We start from the raw sequence: 24,625 nt of genomic DNA on the forward strand, positions 1-24,625 counted from the left end.
GCTTCCATGACTGTCACCTCTTTTATTATAGTCTATGTAGTAGGTACACAACACTCTGGGGCCCTAATAAAATTATTCGTAATGTGAGAGAGTAAAACAATTGACTGACGGAAATAATTAAACTATGTTCAACATTATCAATCGCAAAGAAAATATATTCGACTCAAGTTCTAATTTTTTTTTTATTTGTATTTTCGGATTAAGCATCTCAGTCAGCTCACTTTCATAAGCTCCTTTCATTAATTCCTTTGTCACCGTTGGGTATGAAATTAAATCAACCACAATCCGGTTGCTACTCAAATTAAAAAAGTGTCTGCCTGGCGCCCGTCTCGCGAGGGGAACAAACTCTCCTGCTCCATATTATAAGTGCGCGCCGGACTTGAAAGAAAAGCGACAACAAAGAACCTAATGAACAAAATTCTCTCTCGAGCGCGTCAATCAGCCGCTAAAAAATTAATGACCGCTCCAGTGACGCGGAGAGAGTAATTAGGAATTGTTTTCAGCACCGTTAGCCCCAAATTGAATTGCGCATTCCTCGACTGACGGAGGGACGGTCGGTCGGTCGGACGGGTCGTCAAACGCAACCTTTCTTTTCCTTGGCCTTAAAATCTTGGTACGTCGTTTGCAGCCCAGAGATCCACTTTCAGGTACTTCTGGGGAAGTGAAACGACGAGTTAAATTAATTTAAAACTGAAAAATAATGGTATCCTTGATCTTCACTGGCATAATATCAACAACTGGATTTTTTTGCTAATTTAAATGTTGGCAAGGTTTTATAAAATCATTTGGGTATGCTTTGTTAGAGAAAAAAATGTCTGTTAGAATTTACTCAAATATTAGCCAATGCGTAGCGTTTTCGGCCAGCGAGAGGGTTGTCAAACAATGGAATGATCTATACCACCCGAAATCAAGGACTGCTCTTTGATCGAATTTTCCTCCCTTTGCGAAAAGCACTTATGAAAATTTCCAGTATAATCAGTGATTTTACTGATTACAACTGAGAAACATGATATTTAACTCCCAAAGATTCTGCGTTCTTTCAAAATTTCTTTTCTATCTAAAAAATTATCCTGCAACCAACAAAATTCATGAGTAAAATCAATTTTTTATATATAATTTTGGTGGTGGGTAAGCCATTTTAACAGTAAAATTACTATCTGATCTACTACTAATTTCATTACCTCATTGCCACAACAACTTCTAAAAAATGTACTTTGACACTGCCCTTGACTTTTTCACCGTGACAGATTTGAGCAATTCCAGGAAAAAATTAGCACCGAAATTACAGGTTTGCGGGCTCGTTAGAAATTTACACGAAGAACTTTGCGCGCACCCATTACTTCCTGACACCTGCTGACCTTTTATTGTTGGTGCAGTGCGCGAAGGGCGCGATCGCTTCTATACGAAACATTTTAAAATAATAAATATACCAAACCATGTTCGTGTTATTAATCGGCACGAAGCGTGCAATTAGCGTCGAACTGTTGTAAAGAGAATAATTGCAAAACAATCCAACGGTGATTTGCCTTGCTCATACTCCTTGAAACCCAGCTCGTGATTCTTTTTAACTTATGCTGCGCGCGTTATTCATTACCCAGTGCCTTATTTGTTTGAGTTATGGGTGGTTATATTTTATAATACAAGAAGAGGAATATGGGAAGGAAGTTTCAGCTGAATCACGAGAATTGGCAAGATGAAGACTGCCGCGGTGACTTCCTTGTTTACCACTTTCCTCGATTTACAGAAAAATAAACTCATTATGCGGCCACACTCGAAGCGAAATTAATAAATTATGGCATTACGTTAATTGAGCAATTTGCAACAAATCAAGCGACGGAGACATCTCAGAGGAGGAAAAACCTATCACTTTCACTTGTAGCACGAACAAAGAGGCAGAAATTAACATTTCTCTAATTTAATTATGATATGTCTTCAAGGCAATGACAAAATCTAACCCTTATACCACACGGGATAAACTGTTGCACCCCCACAATTTTGCACTTCACAAAAACATGTTGTGGTTCGTTCAATTGTTTAATCACTACTTTTAAGAAAAGGAACGTACAGCTGGAGATTTGAAGCTAAAATTTATGTCTCTTGTTAGGTTTTTTTTTACTAAATTAATACTTTGATGCTGCGATCTGTGTCGTATAATATAGAAGAAAAAACTTAAATTTATCAAAAAATTAGAATGAATTTTTTAAAGAAAATAAACCCAAATAAAATCCTTAAAATAAATACTTACTATATGTATTATTTTATAAACAAAAAACGTTTTTTCTCAAGGTAATTAAAACAATATTATTTCATTTTTTCAAACTTATTTATTTAGAAAGACATATTTAATTTTATATGTTTTATGAGTTTCAATATAGAAATACACAATGCAATTATGTAGAATATATATTATAAATTAATATATTAACAGCACCTGACGCGAGTTGCATTATTATTACTAATAAAAAGTGATGTTTGGATATTTGGATGTAATCGATATACTATACTCATTGGTAATTGATAGTAAATATGTAAAGCCATATGAAATTGGATGGCATATATGAATCATTTCACATTGTGGAGGCCTCATGATTAGAGTCATTATTTAGTAAATGCAAACCGTTCGTAACATCATCATTGATCATCTTGGGATTTGTGCACACAAATAGCAGATATCGCGGTGATCCAGATACAAGCGGCTCCGCGCGCGTTTGCTCCGAGATATTGTAAAATAGCCAAAGTGAAAGTGGCGTGTGTCGCTGCTTTTGCTAATCAATTTGCTCGAGTGGCGCGGCGGCGGCAACAGCAGCAGTAGCGGTGGAGAGTAATGAACCCACAAATAATAAATTACAACTCGGTTGGCGCCAATGTTTATATCGCTTAAGAGAGCAAAAACAAGCACGTTGCTGATAATAACAGGCAAGAGTGGCTTGTCGGACGCATTTTTTGCTTGCCGTGAGCACACTCGGCCGGCTGCTGGTTGTAAAGCAGCCTGCGCGTGTGTAATTGTATTATATGGTGCCTGCTCACAGATTTTTCGGAGTTTTTCGGCCTCCTGGGAGTTTTTAAAATAATAATAGTAGTTGCGACACCTCGAACTCGTAGTCCAAGCATTAAATTGGCGAGACAAACAGGTTTTAGCGCGTCCTAAGCAGGAAAACAGACGCCTCTTCATCTTGTGACACTTTCCTCAACGAATTCAAGGCGTGAAAGGGCGCACTTAAATCGCTACCAGCAGTATGATTGAATATGCAATATCACCTTCGATAAAATTAATTGCAGCTGTTGGCCTTTAGTATTCTTGTTTTTGGGCTAAAATGCCAAATGAAACGGGAAGAAAAAATTAATAATCAAAGTTGAAAATCTTTAGGTTTAACGAATAAGATTTGTTATTATGCTAATGTAAACAATATAAATAAGAAGCAAATTTTATTCAAGAATTAATTTTATATTCAATAAAGGATTTAAATCATTCCTGGGAATTTTTTCGGACAAGGATTTCCAAAAGATACTTGATTTTCTGTCATTGAATTGAATTTTTGCTAGTGAATCCATCAGAATACGAACTAATATATACCTTTTGAACGGAAAAAACCGGCATACGTAGGCAACTGTTCTGTACTTTCCTTAACTATATGGGAAATCCTAAAAACGTCTGACAAAATATATTTACCCGTTGACCTGTAATAGCAATAACTAAGAAAGAACTTTGATAGGGTTTAAGAAATTCAGAAACGGTAGTAAACAATATATTTTAAAGCAAAATGAATTTATATTCTCATTTCCAAATTCTGCAGAATTACACGATTCAAAATAAAAAATTGATAATGCCTGATTTAAGATGATTTAATTTTATGTATTTATTCAAATTAATTGTATCTCAAGGCAATATATGAAAATTTTACTGGCTCTAGTTTTTTTCGGTTGCGCATTTGTCATTAATGTGCTCTAATATTGAGACATTTTTGGAGCTCATTAGTGCGTTGCATTGAGACATTACCGCAGGCTGCCGCGAATAAATTTGCCGACACGCAAAACAATAATAATGTGCTGCTGACATTTTTGGCCGCCGGCGGACTCGTATATACAAATTTGCGAGCATTCGTCACGAGGTCAAAATCAGTCGCAAAAAAGGTACGGCGTGCTCTCAGAGTTCGCGATAATGGGGTACATAATTCCGACTGCGGCGAGAATGAAACCGAGAGCGCAAATTGTTGTTTCTGCCGCAGGTTTGATAATTGCAGCCGCGCGCCAGTGAATGGAGAGAGATATAAGCATGATAATTCAGCGAGAGACAGCCGAAAATCAAGGACAGGCCGTGAAAACTTTCCAACAGCGACATTATGCTGATCAAATCGAATTAAAGTGCTACCGTAGAGACGGATTCCATAAAAGCCAAGTATTATTTATTGAGAATTATGTTTATGATGTAAAATTAAATATAGGAAAAATATTCATTTTCTTTGGAGGTGGAAATTTTTCTATTTGCTTGCAAAGCCAGGAAATGAATATTTAAAAATTCTGCGAGGACGAGTCAACTGGAGCGATGTGTTGTAACATAGTTTTTAATCTGTCCATACACCATTCCGCAAAGTTTCGCGTGAACGGGAGACTTTGGATTAAGGGCTTCTATTTGGCAGCGCTCTTTCTAGAGCAATAAAGGTTCATTAGAGTTAGAGACTTTTCACGAAAATTTTATTAATAAGTTGTATATATATTTCATATGACCAGCCATCATGAGAAGGAACGGAGTGATTGCTCGTCGTTCCAATTCTTAAAGCGACTATATTTATAAAATTGTACATTATTAAGATTTGTTTTCTGTCTGCCACTTCATATAATAATTTTGCTTTGTGTTTTTAATTATTTTTAAAATTAATTAAAATGTTTTTAAAATAATCAAACAAAATTATAAATAATATTTAATTTAATAAAATATCATTAAATATAAGAAAATGTAAAATTTAATTTGTATGAATATTACTGATACTGCTGTGGAAAATTGTATTTATATTATATATAATTTATACGTTAAATACTCCAGCATAAGTCATTTTCGAACTTTGTTTTTAAAAAGAATGATGATACAAAATCCTTGAAAATAATTGCTACCATTGCATTTAGCAATTCTTCAAATAAGGTTTATATTCAAAAGTTACCTATGCAAAGCGTTGAAAATAATTTTAATAAGTGGGGGCGGCAAGTCAGTTTATATGCTTTTCAAATTGCGTTAGCTTTCTCCTTACTTGATGCGGTTTTTTTCCAGGCAAGGTAGTCCCCAGAAATACGGTATGCATACTGCTGAATAGATAATACCGACGAGAAAAATTTAAATCAGACTAAAAAACATGAGCAAGCACTCCATAATTGCGAAAAATGGGTGAAATTTAAATTTTCTTTATCTTTTGGCAGTGTTTCAATTATTTGTACAGAGTACAGTTTAACAGTTGCAACTCATTCAATCGTATACTGATGCAAAAATGATAATTGATTTTAATTTTTGCCCTTTAATTCGATTGAAAGCTTTAGAAATATCACCAAATGAATTTTGGTTAATGGTTCATGGCGCCGTGCCGACAGGTTTCTTTCCCAATGTGTTGCTAGTTAATGCCTGAAAATTGACCCAGCCGGCTACTAATGCAAATCACGAATCTATTGGGAACAATGATTTCACTTTTGGAGACGGAGGCATTATTAATTTAATGGCCGGTTAGATACTTACAGCTGCGATTGATTGGAGCCTCTGTATGATTGACAATCAGTTTCGAAAGCGGGAGCAGAGTAAAAAGGATCGGCGCGCGCTCGCGTATGTTTTCCTTCAAATTAAAGTACAATGCGATTATCAGGTGGTCGTTGAACCTGTTGAAGGGAATGCAAATCGAATCATTTTCGCGCAAAACAAACGGTTCATATAGTTAAAACGTAATAAAAATCGAACAAAAGGTGCGAAATGAGTGGCCATTGTGAGTAAATACTTCATTCTGTTTGAGGTTGCAGTGGCATTGAATTATCCTTCTCTCCCTTGTTAATTTTATTCCATTATGATAATGTTGCACTTAAATCAAGCAATTATTATCGGCCTATTACGTAACACTGCTCGTTCCAATATAATAAAAGCCCACGTAGAGTTGAGAGGTGCTATTATTTCGCCGCTCAAATTGCGTGACACTGGCGCCAAGAAACATATCGACACTCCTTCCACACCTTTCAATGTCACCTCTAGCAATAAAAAATAGATCAAACGATTCAACATAATGAAAATTACATTTTCCGTCTAATTAATTGATTTTTTTTATTTGATTTAGCATTAATATGATCTAATAAAATTGTTATCTTCGATATAATTAGAAGATAAAGTATTTTAAAGACCAAACCGACAATTTCACAATGCAAATTTTCCTGTTTCAGGCTTGATGATGGAAAGTGAGAAGAAAATCTTTGATCTAATGGACGAGAAAACGACGATGGCCAAGTACTGGATGCCGCTCGTGTGGGCAACCAACATCATCAACCGGGCGCGCAAGGAGAACATGATCCAGAGCGACCACGTGGTGCAGACGATGCTGCAGGAGCTGTCTGACATCAGACGGCGGCTCGGCTCGCTCATCGGTTACGACACAGTCTGCGTGCCTCTCGTCTACACACAGGTGAGCAACTGAGCGGAAACGGAAATTCCCCGGAAGCAGCAATGTCTGCATTATTGTGAACTTGACAAAAAATGTCATTATCGCTCAACAGGTAGTGACGCTGTCCTTGTACACGTACTTCATCTCTGCGCTTCTCGGCCGCCAATGTATCGAAACAGACGTCGTCGATCTGTACTTCCCAGTCTTCCTAATGTTCCAAGTAAGTTTTGGAACTACCTCGATGTGAAATCACTCTACAACTACCCGTTTCTAGTTTTGCTTCTACATTGGCTGGCTGAAGGTGGCCGAGGTGCTGATCAACCCCTTCGGTGAGGACGACGACGACATCGAACTGAACTGGCTGATCGACCGACACATCAAGGCCGGCTACATGATCGTGGACGAGATGCATGAGGAGCATCCAGAGCTGCTCAAGGATCAATACTGGGAGGAGGTGGTGCCCCGCGACCTGCCCTACACTGTCGCGTCAGAGCACTACCGCCGCGATGAGCCCAAGGGCAGTGCCCAGCTGTACAGAGTTAAGGAGAGTGACGCCGTCTACGCCAACATGCTGCCATCCAGTGCCAAGAACAACCACGAGGACGTCTATGCGGACTATGTAAGAGTTTTCCAATTTAATTACTACTCTAAACTCAAATGAAATTCCTGTGATTTTTCTTATATTTATTTAGTTCTGAAACGATTCGGCATGGAATTAATCCATACTTGATTAAAATTAGCTTTTATTCTTAATAAATTAACAGTCTATTATTGAAAAAAAAATATTATTTCGAAGTCCAAAATTATTAAAAGAGACGTCTAACAGAGCCTGTGACAAAACATACTAAGAGAATTACTAAAATTTTAATCAAATACTGTTTCCAATTTAATATTCCTCCCCTGAAGAATCAACTTTTCATTTGTGTGTTGCCCCTTTCGTTAGCCATATATGCGTGTAGTACTAGTGGAACCTTGACCACTGGTTATAACAAAAAAATAAAACCTCGTCCAACTTTTATTGAGTTCAATCCTTTCATTGTATATCTGATTCAATAATTTAATGGCAAATCTTTGCAGGAAAGCGTCGATACGCCTCTGGTAGAGCGTCGCAAGAACTGGTTCCAGCGGCAGTTGAATCGCATGGGCAGTTCGCGTTCCTCGAGCACAGCCTATTCATCAGGGTTGTTCCGTGCGGGTGGACGCGTCAGAAACACTTCACTCTCAGGCAACATTTACTCGACAACCAACGAAACAGGCCTGCATTTGACAGTGCCTAACCAGAAGAGCGTCAACTATGACCGCGTCTTGATCCGTAAATCTGGACGTGCACAACTGAACAAAGCAATCGTCAGACAAGGTAAGGATCAAAATAATTTTCTACATTTAAAATAGATTTCGTTTAATTATAAATGGAGTTTTCCTGAATTGCCTTCAATTAATTTACTGGGGAGATTAGAAAAGTAAAAATAAAAACAAATCAATTAGCCTTTCTTCTTATTCTAATACAAATAAATACTTGTTTAATTTATAATTAAAAATTTTCAATGGATCATTAATTACAATAAGGTAATCACGTGCTTAAATATCCCTATATTGAGAATAAAGCTATGAGAGATATATCACTTTTGTTCATATTTCCTGGCTACGGAAGAAACTGCAAACTTTCATAAAATATTTTAATTGGAAGAGTAATAGTTGGATTCACTTTTGAGCAAGGAGTGAGGTGCCAAGCACTGGTTCGTGTGTAAATAGTTTCTTGACCTCCACGCTCGCGAGTGGAAGAGCGCGTTTCACTGTTCCCGATCTCCATTCACGAGTCGGAGGCGCGCGCGGTTTGATTTGCGACCACCCGGCAGCGGCGAATTTCGGTTTCGCCGCGCTTCCTGATGGCGGTGGGCACTCATTGACATTGACTCGGAGTAACATTGACCTAAAAATGCAGACGCGGGCCCAGAAAGAAAGGTGACGCGTGCTCAGTTGGAGAGTGAGCGACACACCTTGCATCATTCATCATCTCGCCTGCCTTTTTGCACTTGCCGCCGCCGCAGCCGCAGCCGAACATGTGTAAAATATTGTGCGTCCGCCGACGCTTCTGGCACACGGCCCGCAAGGCTGCGCTTTTCAGGAAATTCACTCGGACGCCTCGCTAATTTTAAGCGACACCCGGCGTTTCTTCCCTCTTCGTCGCTTCCTTGGATTAAACTTGTTTGAGTTAGTTCTATTCCAGAGGATTACTAGCAAGGCCAAGAACGGCCCTTTTGTAGGCATATAACGAGATTATTTGACACATCATGTCGGTCTATTTACAAGGAAGTAAAAAAAGCTGAAAATATTTTGATGGGTTTTTCAGAAAAAAATGTTTGTGCCAAAATCCACGGGGTTCAAAATTATAAATACCAACAATCCAGATGTTTAGCCCATAAAAATAATTTCTAGAAACTATAATAATTATGGTTGCAATCGTTGCAATGACAAATATTTTTTTGTCAGCAGATTTGAAAAAGATTCACTGCAAATTTTTGGTAATGTTAGAAAATGAACAAAGATTTTCTGACTGCTTTCAACTGGATTTTTAAAAGAAAAACGTATATTTTGAACCCATTTTTTGTTTTAGAAATAAATGCCCACAAAAATATCGCTAGCTCAAAATGCTTGTTTTTTTCAAAACACAGCAAAAATATTATGCAATTTATTTTAAGTACGATTTTCAGTAGATTTTTCAGGAATAAGCAGTTTTTGTATAAACACCCATTCCTCTGCAGAATCAAAGTAAGCAGACATATTCGAAATCACAGCTTTATTCGCTTAAAATTCAAATAGCATTGGGTTCATCTAATCTTAGTTGACAATCATTGGCAAGAACTTAAAATATCGAGAATTCTGCAGTTATTGGCTTCATGCTCCTTTTTTTTTTAAAATTGTGCTACCTGTGGTCAACAGATCCAAAAATTGTTGATTCAACAAATCTCCAATTTAAATTTTTTTAACAAACACCCTTAAAAGTATGACCATGGTATTTTTAGTCCACTTAGAGGCGTACCCTATTACTGATGTGATTTTTCCAAGAGATGTTTGCGCAGTTATGGCACGACGTGTGCTCATTCGAAACTTATCGACCGTCACAATCGCATGCTCTTGCCTCACACCGTACACAGCTACAACCGTTCATTCATTTCACTTTCAACAGCGCAGGCTGCTGCAGTATTTTTGCACTGCGCGCGCGCTCATTGTATGATAATATTGCACAGACACCTTCAAAGTCGACACAGTCACTCGCTGCAAAAGCCTCTCTTTGGAACACGACCACTGACAATGAGTGTGTGTGCCTTTGATATTTATGCACCATTAATAACGGACATATACAACGTATCTGAACTCGATCGTGCCGGCGCACTAAAATAAACGACCTCCGATCCGATCTATTAACAAAGCCGATTTATGTGTTCTCTTAATTTAAACTTATCGCTCTCAAGATCGATGCTTTTTGTCAGTAGGAGTTTATTGATGCGGATGGACTCGGCTTAAGAGCGGAAGGTTGATTTTTGTAGGAATGAATCTCTAATTTGCCTTAATTTGGTAAACATGAATCACCCATTGTTCAAGCAACCATTCTGCAATTCATTTTAACAATAAAAATATTTGAGCATTTGAGAAGAACACTTCTTAGCTATTTATAGATTAAAAAGAAATTTGAAACCATGACGGTTAAATTTCAAAATAAAAAGTAATTGGGTGAATTGAATTGAAACAAGTTCAAAAGGCCGAAATGGGATTCTTTATATTTTTTCAAAGATTGTCCTTAAATCCCTAGAAATACCACAAAAATCATGTACTTTTATGTCACATCCTCACCGCAATTAGCTGAATCAATTTCAAGTACAACAAAATATTTTTGTAACTTCATAGTGTAAGCTTTAATATATTAATGTTTTAAACACTGCTAGTGTTTAAATAATGTGTACAAGTATATAATGGGTACAAAGGCCGTAATTTGAGCCTGGTCAACCAACAATGAAGGGTCACCTCCCAATATATATCTGGCTTTTTATTCAAATTCAAGGTCCATTAAACTTTTATTGGGGAAAAAACTTAATGTACTGTGCCACCATGTTGAACAGCTGTCACCGGAAATCATGATACAATTAAACCAGATTGGATAGAAATTTAATTTAAATTACTATTTTGACTACAGAGTTTTTAAATTGAGATTTTAGACGATTTACGGCAGCCGATGTTATCAATTTACATTTTTCTAAATCAATTTGTAGCAATAAAACAACATAGAGATAAATAATGAAGGTGATATTTATTCATATGTGACCTAATTTGCCGCACTATTGCCGGCGTTTTCTTGCGTCGCCCACGGCTCTTCAATTGTACAAGCAGCAATAAAGCGAGTAGTCTCCAAATTGAGTTTCATTCATGCTGCGTCCGCGCGCACTCACTTTTAAAACCAGGAAGCGGCAGAGCGTAACGAGCAGGGCGTGTTTTGCGATTGCGAGTGAGAGAATAAAATTGTCATTTGTCTCGCGGTGCGAGGCAGACGGGCCGAAAATTGGCCCGAATGTGGAGCGGACGCCAAAAGCAATCGGCGTGCGGCTTACGAGGGGGCCTACGTGCGAATTCGCTCGCGTATTAATTAATGCAGACCGCGGCGTTTGGCACTATTTAGCCTTCCTTTTGTTTGATTTCACTTTTCCCAGCATCGCCGTGCCAATTCGGTGAAGCAAAATGTGGCTGAAAATTGAGTCTGCTGAAAATCTCTCGCCTTTGGCTGCCTAGACAGACGGCTGACAGACACGCTTTCTCGCATAAAGCACACTCGCCGGTCTCATACTCTGCATTTTAATTTGCTCATTATTCGCGTCTACCAAGACTCGAGAATATACATATTCCACGTGAAAACGACGCATTCTTGAGCGAAACAGTCACACGACACTTCTCCACAGCTTGTCAATGATTTCTATTGATCCCCCATGCAGGGACCTAAAAATGAAGTGTAGCATTAAATTATTTTATTTTAATAATCACAGATATATTAAATAGTATTTTAGCGTGATTTTTTATGAGAGTTTGCGGGAGCTAAGTCAGATTTTTTTCCAGAATTACAGATATTTATCAAGAAAGTTCTTAATTTTTAAGATCTTTGTAATTTGGGAAAAATATTAAAGATAAAAAAATCTTGGGATAAAAATATTGTTTTGGATATTGCACAGCAACAAGATGGAATCTGAAATCGCAGTGAAAGTGACTTGTAAACTTGAAATGGTGCCTTCAAACACCAACGAATGTCCCGCAGATTGGTCGTTTTAATTTCGTCAGTATTTTAAACTAAACAGCTAATTTAATTAGCTTTATTTTGGAATCTCATGATTCGTATCTATTAAATCATAGCTCCGGTTTGGAATGATGCCAGATTTTTTTTATGAACAAATAAGTTAAACAACTGCATTTCTGAAGTCGAGCTTTGTTATTCATACGTTATATGTATCAGATATTGAGAAACATCCTGTTAACTTGTTATTTCTAAAGTATTAATAATTATCATCGGAGTTAATTTGCAGTAGAATGTCAAGTATCATGTTTCGGTTTTTCCCTCAATATAAAAATATAACATTACTCATTGAGAAATACAAGATATTTTTCCACGATTCAGAAATATCAACACCATGAAAATCCCATTAATAAAATGAACTGTATTATTCACATAATATGTTAATATTTCCTTCTATTGCATTTGCAGCGACGACCAAGCTGAACGGCTCAGCGATTCCACCCTCCCTGAAGAACCGGCCGCGCATCCCAACCCCCGACGTGACGCGCGAAATGATGGACGGACACCGAAACAGCGTGTTCCCGTCCGCGCCTCCCATCTCGCCGCCGGTCTCGCCGACGCCTCTGGACAAGGACAATTTGCAGCAGTCGATACCGACAGATTTAGACCACAGCAGATCATTCACACCACCACCAGACATGCCCACGGTGGTCAAGGTACTGAATTCCACTTATTTTTGTTCCTTTTATTTTTCCACTTGAATTTTTTTAAATATGCAACATGCCAAACTCTTGTGTTACACAGATTGCATACCTAGGCAAGATTGAGAAAAATTAGCATTTTTTCATGAAACTCAAATTCGATTTCAAATCACCTATTCAATTCAGAAATACATATTTCGTATCTGCATTTGTCTAAAAATACTTAAAAATGTAGACCTACTAAATTTCTTAACTCTAAATTATAATAGATATAATGCACAAGATCGAAGTGTCATGTGTTAAATTAAAAAGAAGAAAAATTACTATTTGACAAAAGATAAATAAATACTTGCGTAAATCACGTTAACTTCAACTCCTCAACTTGGAACTGCTTCAATTAAAAATTATATTATTATGTGAGGAGATACAAAAAATAAACTTTTTTAATTTTCCTATGAAAATTTTGATAATTTACGGTTGTTGAATTTAGTTGATAATTCTCTACCTTGGTGAATCTAATCATCCCTACTTTCTTCTTTGTTCTAGGTTCTATTACCGATCAAGGAGCAGGATGTGCCGATGGTGGTGACGACGACGGCCAGCAGCGGCGTATCCAACACGCAGCACCTGGCCAAGGCCGTGTTCACGAACGTGTCCCTGCCCGTGCAGCTGAACCATCTGACGCTGTCGCCGGCGCAGTTGGCCGTGATGGCTTCCATCCCGGGGATAGGCCCGATAGAGAAGGAGGGCCTCAGCATCACCGAACTGGACGCGACGGGTGACCTCTCGGACAGGAAGTCCAGCGTATCGTCCAGCTCGAGCGGAAACAATAACACGAACCACACGACAAAGAGAGGCGAGGTTTACGTCTGACAACGCAACGACTCATTCCAAATTCAATTCTGTACATTTTAATGCATGTCGAAGGAAATTTTTGCCTTTTCTCTCCCTCTCTCTGAACACTTGTGCCCGTGAATTGCTCATATTTAGCTGGTAAGATGCATTTTTTCACAATTGTCTTTGTATGCAGCCGAATGTTTCGCGAGTGCCCTGGATTTGAGTGGTGTGTGTGCTTTTTTCGTGACCTTTCTGTGGTTTCTGTGAATGTGCGGTCGATTGCATTCCTCTTAACGTTGACAACTTGCTGCAGCTACATTGTGATATAAGGTTGGCGTGCCAAGAACTTTACTGACATTGACATGTTCGTGTTTTTTTAATATTGATATTTATGAGCGCATTGATGAACACTATATTTTGCTAATTTTGGATGATGTTGTATTTGCTTGTGATGTACTGTACAATAATCATATTGATTTTTACTATCCTCAAAAGTTTGTTTATTTATTTACTGAAATACCCAGAGTAACTTGAATTTAAATGTTCACTGAGTACTTGTAAGATGTTAAAATGAAGTTAAATTCAAACTTTTAGAAGTACCTGCCAGTAGCACAGTTTTGGAGATGCTAAATATAAAAATCCTCGGAAGGTTTAAGATATTTCATTATTCATAGAACTTTTGAATTTATACATAATTCCTATATCCGTAAAATCTTGAAAATATATTTTTCCGACTAATAAAAAAAAGCCACTCACAGACTGAGATTTAACTGCTTCGTTTGGATTTCTTTAACATTAAAAACCCACCAATTCCTTCTTAATTATATTTATTCTAAAATATGGTGCAGTTAGTTGGTTTAAAGTTTTATACACAAACAAGCACAGTTTCCTTTGAATTATTAATCAGCTTAATCACGCCACATTGAGACAACTTAACATTTAAAACTGGACAAGTTCTCCTTTCACGTATTCTTTGCATTTGAGAGGCGTTAACAGAGATCAGACGTCTTAACGTAGCTTTCTTTCAAAATCAATCAGAAAAATAAAATTATAAATCCGCTTGAATTGTCCTTTGCATCTTTCAGAGACGTGCATTATATCACTAGTTGATTTCAACGGGGCTAATGGACCTGGAGCACTCAGGCGGGGGCGGCGATCCATCCCCGCTGGATGCTGCACCGGACGGGCCGCCAGGGTAGAGGTGCGGGTTCTGGTAGTAGTAATAGTAGGCAGCTGCCGCCGCCGGGAACAGAGGGGGCAGTGCGGGGAACCTGGGCGGCAGGTCGTTCTTGTACAAAACGCGGTCATCCTTCATCACCACCTTGACGGCCACCTTTTTCGCTGGGCCGGGCGAGGTCGAGCTGGTCAGCAGGTCCTGTTGGTGCATTATTTGCTTGCGTTTGGTCTTGTAGCGTCGATTTTGAAACCAGATTTTCACCTGAAACGAGGGAAAATAAAAATCAAATATTGAAAAGAGAGATTAAATGGTATTTTCATATATATGAAGCAGTTGTCTTTTATGCGACGTTGCTCTTTTTCAAAAGCAGTGGGTAGACATCTGTTTAGACCGGCTTGTAAAAGAGATCTTAAAAATAATTTGTGTGGTAGCAAGTTGCTGGCAACCATGACATCAGTAGAGTACTTTTATGCTGAATGCAATATTACATATGCATAATTTCAATTCAAGTTTTAAAACTATTAAATAACTGTTGCAAATTAATATTTTAAAGTGCTTCTATTAAATTTAATAGATATAATTTAATGTTTAAATTTATTAAAATCAGATTAAATTTTTTTAGTTTAATTTCTGTATATTCATAATTTAATTTTATATTTTAACTTTTCAATTATGTAGACATTTTAATTGTTTTTAAATTTATTTTATATAGTATCGTGTCAGCTTCTAATTTATTTAATAAGAACTATATTATAATAGTTTAGTGCAAGTATCCTTTATCGCTCTCCTAACCATACACAATTATCTTTGAATTTTACTCCTATTTATTAAGAAATCTTCATAACATTAAATAAGTGATAAATTTACAGTTAAATACATCCTCCTGTACCTGTGTTTCAGTCAGTTTGAGGTTGTGTGCGAGCTCCGCCCTTTCAGGGCCGGAGAGGTAGCGCTGGCTGTTGAATCTCCTTTCCAGGGCGTAGACCTGCGCGTGTGAAAAAGCGGCTCGCGAGCGTTTCTTTCGGGGCTTGTTTAGGACGTTGGACAATTGGACCGACGAGTCGCCGGCGTTCAGATCTCCAGAGTGAAGGCGACGCTCGGACTCTACGCGGTCAGCATCTGGAATCATTTTTAAAAATTGTTAAGTTCTGTGTGAACGTACATCAGCAGCTTTTATTTCAATACCAATTTTACTGTTTTTCGGAAACGCATGTTGTAAAGCGTATGCTTTGCGTGAATTTGCTTGCAATGTGAGAATTTGAGCGATGTTTTGGGCTGATTTTCCCCTACATTTGACTCTCATGCATTGCAATGACTAGAACTTTTGTAATTGGAAGGAATTGGGAAAAAATCCGAATCGCTACCTGCTGTTGTGCGCCTTTTAAGTATACGTGAATTGTTTTCACTGGGCGAATGTCTAGCGTTTCAATAAAAAAGACGTCGGTTCGGGGATAGTAACAAGAGTTGTACCTTTCCTGGACTGGGCTTCCTTCCATGAGACCCGTGCGACCATGTTTTTCATCCGCGATATTATAAGGACGCGAAATTTTCGCCAGTTGTTATCTATCAGGTTGCCTATCTTGAAATAGATGTTCCGATCAACAATTAAAACAAATTAAAAAACGAACATGAATTTAAATATCAAGAAAATTTGTGGACGATTTTCCAAATCAGATATTTTATCGAAGCCATACTATTCTGCTGCTTTTAATTTTGGCTTATATGCAACCTGCACAACGCGGAAGGCGACGAATTGCATAACCATTCTTTTTAGCAGGTCTGGTGAGACGGAGAGTTTGTCAAAAGCTTTAAGAAAATCATAGAAAACATTTTAAAACAATATCTTTTTCTGAAATTCGGACTATCTTTGTTAAAGAAGGAACAATAAAATATTTGTTCAGCAAAAATAAAAATAGTTTTCAATGCCACATTCACAATTCTAGAGTCTCTTATAAAAAAACTGCTTTTGGAAAACAAACACATTTTGATTCTTGTAACCAAATGTGTAGCTTTTCCAGACTAAATTATCGTTCATAGATCCGAAAGTAATGTTTTAAGTAATTTGCAGAGGCGTTTCTCACCCTACAAAATTTACAACGATAATCCTGAAGGGAAAGCAATGTGTTTTAATCGCTCAAAAACTTGATTGATTTTTTTTCTAATTATAACTGAAGAAAATAATTTTAGTGTCATATGCCTCTATAAAGATTTAGTTAAAACTTGATGGACAAAAATCCGCTGCCAATAAACAGATCAATTTAGAGCTTCGGATCAAATGTTTTTCACGCGGCAATCGAAAAACGTGACAAACTGTCGATTCAGCAAACTCGCTCGATCTCGGCGATCAAGCTTAATTCGCCTCTCTTGAGCCGTGTCGCGCTTAGCAGCGCACACACACGAGTCTAAATTCGTCTCACCCACCAAGCCACCCGCCCACGCGGCCGGAGAGCACCCCTCGCGCCCCCCGCCATTATTCAGAGTGGCGCTGGGCCCATTCACCAATAATAATACCACTAATAGTGCCTCCGCCGACCGAGCGAGCAAGCGGCCTGTGAGTGCGAGTGAGCGGCGATGATGTAAATGATTTTTCAAGTTGCACTGATTACTTTAATGGATCATCGCGGCTCGGTGCCAGGCGCCGCAGCCGACTTTTCGGCCCAAATGCGACTTTAATATCGCGCGCGCCAAACTCTATTAGCCGGAGTGCAAAGCGCTTGCCTTTTTCGGCCGCTTTACTAAAATGACAAACAGTCGCTTTCACGTCGTTCTCACTCGTGACGGAAAACGAAAGGGGAGTGTTGCTAGATAGGTTATAAGAAGGCAATGTTTTCATGCTTAAATTATTTCGATAAAATTTCATAGCAAAGTTATTGACTGACTTAGAATGTCTGTTGAATTATTGACAACTATTTTGAGCAAACGGCTATCTCTTTACGGATCTACTATAGTCCTTGAAATCAATTATTATTAACATGAATGAAAAAAATTTAAGGTGTAAATTTTAATGATATCTGTTTTCAACATATTGGCTCCCTTTTGAGAATTTTTATCTTAGTATGTAACAGCACATAAATTAATCTTCGATGGAAATCACTGTAGCATCTGCGATATAAATATATTAATTTTTTTTAATACTAAAATTAAAATGTTTAAATTTGTCAAAAAATCATATTATTAAAAATAACTATGTAATAAAAATAATTTAAAAAATTTAAATTGAAAAATTATATCAAACAAAATAATTTAATATTGTTTTAAAAACATAAATCTTAAAGAGAAGCTTTGTTAATTTAATGCAATTATTATTTATAGTAAAAAATAAGCCTAAAAAGCTGTTACACGCATGCATTTTTCTACAGAATTGTATTAGAGTTGCGTCTATACTACTTCACTTTCAATTATTTTCTAAAAAGTAAACGTGCATTTAAACCCAATTCAATTTAATTTCAAGGGATTATTGAAAAAACTCCATCCATTTTAAGAGTAAATTCATGCTCATCATTTTTATTAAGTTGTAGGGATTCATTGATTTACAAAAAGAAAAATGAGTTAATTATTCAATTATTCAATTTTCTTCCATATTCCTAAGCAAAATAGGAAATTGAATTATTTCATTGTTTATTCATGAGCTTGCACGTCCCTCAAGCACAAATTCTACCCATTAAAGGTAATTGCCACGTCTTTTGTGTAAATACTGGCGTAAATGGCCTCGTGGAATAAGCCCCTGCGTCTTTGTCCCTTTTGAAATATACGCTGGCTGCTTCATTCAACGAAAGTGCACCTAAGTTGCTGTTCACAGACGGAAGCAGGCGAATTTAATTTCCCTAATTGAATTCGCACACACTTCCTGGATTTGAAAAATCACTAGCGCGACACAATAGGCACCCTTGGTGCCTCGACGCCGCAGGAAATTTTTTTTTTTAAATTATGTTGCTTCTGGGAAAATTATCTGAGAGACGGTTTATATTCATTCAGTTGAGAGCACATGTTGAATCCGTCAACAGCGAGATTAAACGCCACCAGATCACTAATTTTTAATTACTCTCGACCATCAAACACGCTGGATCAACAAACAAACGAGATCCTCGAAAGTATACATCATGTGCTTAATCTTAATCCTTTTCGTCTGACGAAGGGAAGTGAACAAAATACTTTTCCTAATTTTCTTGAAATAAAATTAAAACGAAAATTTTATAGTTTTTCATGTTTTCCCATTCCGATTAAATTAAAATCTCTCGTTAAGATTAATGTCATAACAAAGTAGATTTTTTTCCAAATTCTATATTTATTAAATCCTTTTACTTTGCCTTCCTTATAGAACCCCCTTTTCACTGTCCCACTCCCACGCATTCCGGCTGAAAATTCAGTGGCCCTGTCTGTGTGCATTTTTAATGATCACCGAGCAGAAGCAGCAGTTATAAAGTGCGCGTATACAACGCCCATGGAGCTGCTCAGTGTGTTTTATGAACTCTTATAAACGCCTTTAATATTCCCTGATCGACACTTAAGTTGAGACAAACCACGCCAGACGTAAATATAACACGGCCAGGATAAGATACAAGCAGGATCAACGAGATGAGCAACGAACGCGCGTACAAGTGGCACTTAAATAGCCGGTTTTAGTGCGTGTTCTGGTGCGCGTCTCTCTTCTCTGTTTTACTTAGCAGAATGAGGAAATCTGTTTAATACGCTAGCAATTATAGCACTTGTAATGTAAACAACACACTCAAGCGACGTCACGATCAGAAACACCGAAATGCCAACGACGCAGCGAACCTTGGAACCGGGACTTGAGATTGAGAGTTTATTGCCATTGTGCTTTTGAAAAATAAAATGCAGGTTGAATTTGCTCTAATATTCGGAAGCTAACAAGACGGATAGTATATATTTACTTCAATTTTTCAAAATGTGAAATTATCCCAGGAATCAGATTTTCGAGAAAATCCGCAATTTTTATTCTTGCCTGTCCTCTTTAGACTTTTTGCCGTGAAATCTATTTAACTAGATTTTCCTACCTGAAATATGTCAATTGCAAGGAAAAATATTTTTTTTTTATCAAGTTGAGAATCGTTCATGATAATCTGTTTAGGAAAATGAGTTTTAATCCTCTCACTAAATTAGTCCAATATTTGTGCTTAGAGCTATAGGAAGATAATAATTTATTGGTGAAATATAATTTTTTGCGTTCTCTTAAATGTCTCCTTTGGTGGCAGCAGTAGAGAGCATTTACTTCACATTTGATTTCCAATGAAAGCCACACAGAGCCGTGTTTCCCGTCTATTCATGTTTGCCGCATTTCATTTTTTGCTCGTGTTTCTGTTGAAAAGATAGCTTGGCGTTAAAGCAGCTAATAGTTTTTGGGTTCACTAGGAGAACAGACACGTTCGTTGTCTTCGCCAGCTTTGAGAAGCGATTTTAGTGGAAAGAGAGAGTTCTGAGAGACGCGACGACACCACGCAAAACGCGTCAGCTGAACAAGTATCGTTCCGACAAAAATGGGCCTCACAGGATGATACTGGCCTTGGGAACAAAATTTAGCCAGTGCAATTTAAACGAGCACACGAAGAGCTTCTTATTTTAAATGGAAAAACGAATTAAAGAATTAAAGAGACAATTTCGTTTTCAACTCCTTTAAAACTTTAATGGCAAAGTGCCGTGAAATTTACTTTCTCCCATTGAGAAACATACTTATAAAATAAACTTAAAAAAAAAAATTAAAAAGGAAAACCCAAATGAGATATTACTTTAACTTACATTTTTTTTAAATTTTTTACTAAGCTTTCAATCAAAATCTTGCAAAATTTATAGTTGAAACTTCTATTTAAACAGTATTAAAAGAAACTTTAGATTTATTTAGAGGATTCAAAATTAAAACCTTCACAGTCTGAGGTTTAGAGGCGATTCGGATCCTTTCATGTTGCGTGCACACTTCCAAAAAGCAATCAAATTTTGTGCACTCTCGCACATGAGGCAGAAATTCAAACAATGTTGTCGGGCGTGCTTGCGGGGAAGCGGCAGCTGTTTGTTTTGGGGCTGGGTGCGTTTTCTGGCCGGGCGGCACGGCACACGCGAGGAAGTTGGAAACTGATTGTTTATTCAATACGAATCTCTCTCGCGGGCGAAATCGACTGAGGTGGTCCTCGGGCCGCGCGCACTGGAAAAGCAAGTGCAACCCGATCCCGAAGCTATCAACATGTGTCACTCAAGTGTATATAGAAAATGAATATGATGAGATTTGTTTTATTTACCCTAATGGCTGCCGCCCGAAAGCTGCTCTTAACGTGTTCAATTACAAAAGGACGGGCGAGAGAGATAGAGAGCTCTCATCCTCATGTGCCGAAAGTGAAAACAAACACCGCAATATCCAAAATAGTAGTTATGGTAAATAGAGCTGGAACAACATTTCACGGCGCCAACACGTGTGCCGCTTTGCCAACACTTAAATGCAATTTACTCTCAGCCGTCGATTCCCGCCTGACGTGTGTTTGATTCTGTTTGCTCTGCCAGAGATCAAAAGCATTATTGTGAGCAATGGGTCTCTTGCTATAAGTTTTCTTCAACTTTAATTGTTCATAACCAATGTTAGTCTTGTTAGAAAGAATAGGAAAATTTTAGACAGAGCAATTTTTTAACTAAAAAATTTTTTGCGTAAAAATGTATAGGAGCCGATTTTTATGTAAATTTTTTATGTCAGCTCGGAAAGCTATAGCTTTGATCCGATATAATTAAAACATGTTTTGAGAACATGAAAAATCGCATGATTGCTATGAAAGCTATCATCCTTATCACAAAATGGTTTTTTAACCTCTGCTCAGCACATCCGTGGGCTATGAGCTCACCGGGTGCCAATAACACCACAAAGAGGATAAAGTGCGGCCCGAGTAGCTGCAGAGGAGCTTGGGCCAAATGTGGTCTTCTTTTCGCCTTCCCGCACTGGAGGTCATTTATTGAAACGCCAGATATTTAAGTCGTTAAAAAGGTGTGAAAACCAGCAAGTGGCGAGTTGGTTCCGGTGCGCCTTACAGCCCGCTATTTCGAGTCACTAAATTAACCTCATTTTGCCATCTTTGACATTTGGAAATAAGTAAAACAGATCCCTGATATGCTCAATTATATCCAATTACCTTGACACTCCTTAGAATTCTTTAACAATGGGAGCAAATGGCTGGAATTTTGAAAATCAAAGCAAATTCAAATGTTATTATTCAACAAAAGGACGCAAATCCTCTTGTAACCGTTATCAAATCGAACGGGGATATTAGAATTTGTTTAGATGGGAGAAAAATGAATGTCCGTACTTATTTCACACATTCTTTGTAAGTTGCATATAAATGCATTAATTCGTAAAGTAAGATCAAATTCGAATTTTTATTTTCATAATAGTTTTTTGATACGTAAAAGATCATCCAGTAATAATCCACTTAAGCCTTTTACCTTGTCCAGCGCGACTATCTTTTGACTGCCGACGTTTCAGCGACATGTTCGCTTTGTGCATATGCCTTTTTCACTTATTTTTTTGTATGTATATTTGATATCAGTGAAATAAAGTTTAATTAATCATAAGCTATTATAAATTTTGTCTTATAATTATAATTCAAGAGCTCAAGTGTTTTGCAGTACAACTGAAAGCAGATTATGAATTCAATATAAAATCTTGTCGGAAGTTAAAAACATAATGTTCGTTCTGTATTATTATGATTAATTGTTGGCAGTGAAAACAAAGAGGAAACAGATGTATTTAAGGTCACAAATTAATGTGTAAGGAGATAACAACTATAAATATTGATATATTTATTTAATTTAACGAACAAGTTATAAAATTAAGCATTTTAAATAAATATCAATAGCATTTATGAAATTTGGTATTTTATAGTTTCATTTATGATAATTATGTTAAATGAGTACTGCCAGTAAAAAAGTAATATCTTAAAGTGTTGTATTGTTATTCCTAAAATTATTTCACTGAATCTTATAGCTCATCACAGCATTATGTAACTTTCTAGTTTGAATATATATCTAAATCGTTTTATGAAACTTTTTTCTGTAAAATGTGAACATTTATGGATGAAAAACTTTCTTCATAAATCTAAAATTAATAGATGCATTTGTAACAATTGAGTTCAGAAGATTATTTTTACTTTTAATTTTTAAAGTTTTTCATAAATTGTATTGAAAATGAGTCAATTGTTTGCAAGTGATCCAAAATATAGGAAACAAACGATAATAAATTTTGGAAGTGTTTATGGTTTTTCCATGTTAGTTGTTGAATTTTGTCATTAATCTAAAGGTTTAAAAAACCTATTATGTCATTTTGTTTTAATAAAATTTCCCAAAAGGTTTTGAGCAAACTTAAATCCTGAGGTTGACTGAAATAACCATGGCTGAATTTATTTCGGCAAGTTAAAGTTCCGCTTTAAAATATAAATATGATTTGGACAACGTGTGCGCTCAGCGTGCAATGTTTATTCATGTGTGCGACTCTTCAATGCACTTTACTGACTCATCTGTGCGTGTGTTATTTGATGGCTTTGCTGACTAACTTGTAGAGTGAATGGATGAGAGAAGGCACGCGTTCCTGGAAACATCATTAAGCAGTCTGCCTTGGCCAAAATTAACACGAAAACGTTTAGATCCGATTGTAAAATGTTAATGATAAATATTTTGATCCACTTAATGGGTGAGGCAGATGTTATAAATAGTCCGTTTTTGGCTGGTGAAATCACTCATATCGCGGTTACTAGTAAGAGGATGCAAAGGTTATCTCTGAAGTCAACGTCGTGGAGGTCAGCTTTCACATAATATTTCCAGGCACTTAAAAGACTAAAGGTTGACATTGACATCTCAAAGTGACATTTATAATTGAAGAGGAAAGGTCTCTCTTTGATAAAACGGCCCATTCGTGTGTTTTTGTACAATTATTCAGGTCACTTTTCGATAGCGACTATTTTTAGTAAAAATATCTTCGAGTTAAAGGTCAAACGCGCGAAACAATGAGATTGTAAACTGGAACAGGGATTTATTAGGTTTATGTAATTGCAGATGGTAGAGTTGCAATTTTATTGCAAATCACTTTTGTAACCAACCGGCTGCGGTAAAAATTTAAGATTTTTCCTATGCTGTTCAATTTTAAAAATCTAATGGATTTTAGCAAGCAAACTATTTCTCCCAACAGAAAAAATGGCATAATCACCTGCTTTGAGGATGCTGAGCGCGTTCTTCCTCGTCATGTCCAGAGCAACCTCCTGCTGCAGTTGTAGAAGGGTGACAGCCGGCATGAGCGGGGGCGGCACGGCCAGACCCACCTCCGGGGGCGAGCTGAGTGTCAGGTGGGCCAGTGGTGACAGGAGCGGCTGGTGCGGAAGGTATGGCCTCCGAGCCGCCCCCATGGCGGCGGCCGAACGCTTCAGGATGTCGGCGATTGAGAACGGGGTGGGCTGCGGTGGCTGCTGCTCCCCGGAGGCCGTTGTGGCCACCTCCGGGGGCTCGTTCACTTGGGCCGTCATCGCGACTACGCGGGTGCAGAGTAAATAAAACGAGGCGCCGCCGAACGCAGGCTTAATTTTGGTGCCGGCAAAGCGGAGAGGCGGTTGTGACCGAAAAATCGGTTAATCGGATGTTGTTTTGTCCCCTTTTTCATGAAATGCTTTAAAAATGTGAGAGGCGGATAAAAATTAAAGCTGGATAAATTTTTAAAAAAATTTCAGTTCTTTAGAAATAAAATAATTTCACCCGGTGTACAAAAAATACCGGTTAACCGGTTGGCAACTCATTCAGAGCACGTCCGCAGTCCCCACGTTGAAGTCCTCAAGACGCGAGTCAGCCTGGGCGGAGCGAGCAGGGGTGACGTCAGGGGTCGGACACGCCCCTGCTGGAGGGTCTCCTTTGCGCGGGCGAGGGTCTAATCGCGACCCGGCACAATGGCTAATTACTAATGCGACTCGGACACGTGGCTCTCAGTCGATTATTTTACGCACCGCAATTTACGGCTGATTGTTTATTTACGCTCGGCATG

The 24,625-nt window shown here is 37.7% G+C and overlaps 2 protein-coding genes across 2 annotated transcripts in view; one reads left to right on the forward strand and one right to left on the reverse strand.

Moving 5' to 3' along the window:
- The window catches only part of Best2 (bestrophin 2), a 36,955-nt gene extending 23,025 nt beyond the window's left edge, over positions 1-13,930 (forward strand). Inside the window, exons 5-10 of the mRNA XM_065493787.1 lie at positions 6,406-6,644; positions 6,736-6,843; positions 6,898-7,242; positions 7,701-7,980; positions 12,367-12,614; positions 13,146-13,930. Coding sequence (XP_065349859.1) covers positions 6,406-6,644; positions 6,736-6,843; positions 6,898-7,242; positions 7,701-7,980; positions 12,367-12,614; positions 13,146-13,472 — 1,547 coding nt within the window. The 3' untranslated portion in view covers positions 13,473-13,930. The remainder of the gene's footprint in view (positions 1-6,405; positions 6,645-6,735; positions 6,844-6,897; positions 7,243-7,700; positions 7,981-12,366; positions 12,615-13,145) is intronic.
- A 316-nt stretch (positions 13,931-14,246) lies between these two features.
- Positions 14,247-24,138, reverse strand: LOC135945813 (homeobox protein Nkx-2.5-like). The gene is made up of 3 exons (XM_065493702.1): positions 23,804-24,138; positions 15,503-15,732; positions 14,247-14,874 (listed from the first exon to the last, which is right to left on the reverse strand). The coding sequence occupies exons 1-3, from the start codon at positions 24,114-24,116 to the stop codon at positions 14,539-14,541; spliced, it is 879 nt and encodes a 292-aa protein (XP_065349774.1). The 5' UTR covers positions 24,117-24,138; the 3' UTR covers positions 14,247-14,538.
- Positions 24,139-24,625: the final 487 nt, after the last annotated feature.

The sequence above is a fragment of the Cloeon dipterum genome, chromosome X, assembly GCF_949628265.1.
Source record: "Cloeon dipterum chromosome X, ieCloDipt1.1, whole genome shotgun sequence".
Lineage (NCBI taxonomy): Eukaryota > Metazoa > Arthropoda > Insecta > Ephemeroptera > Baetidae > Cloeon > Cloeon dipterum.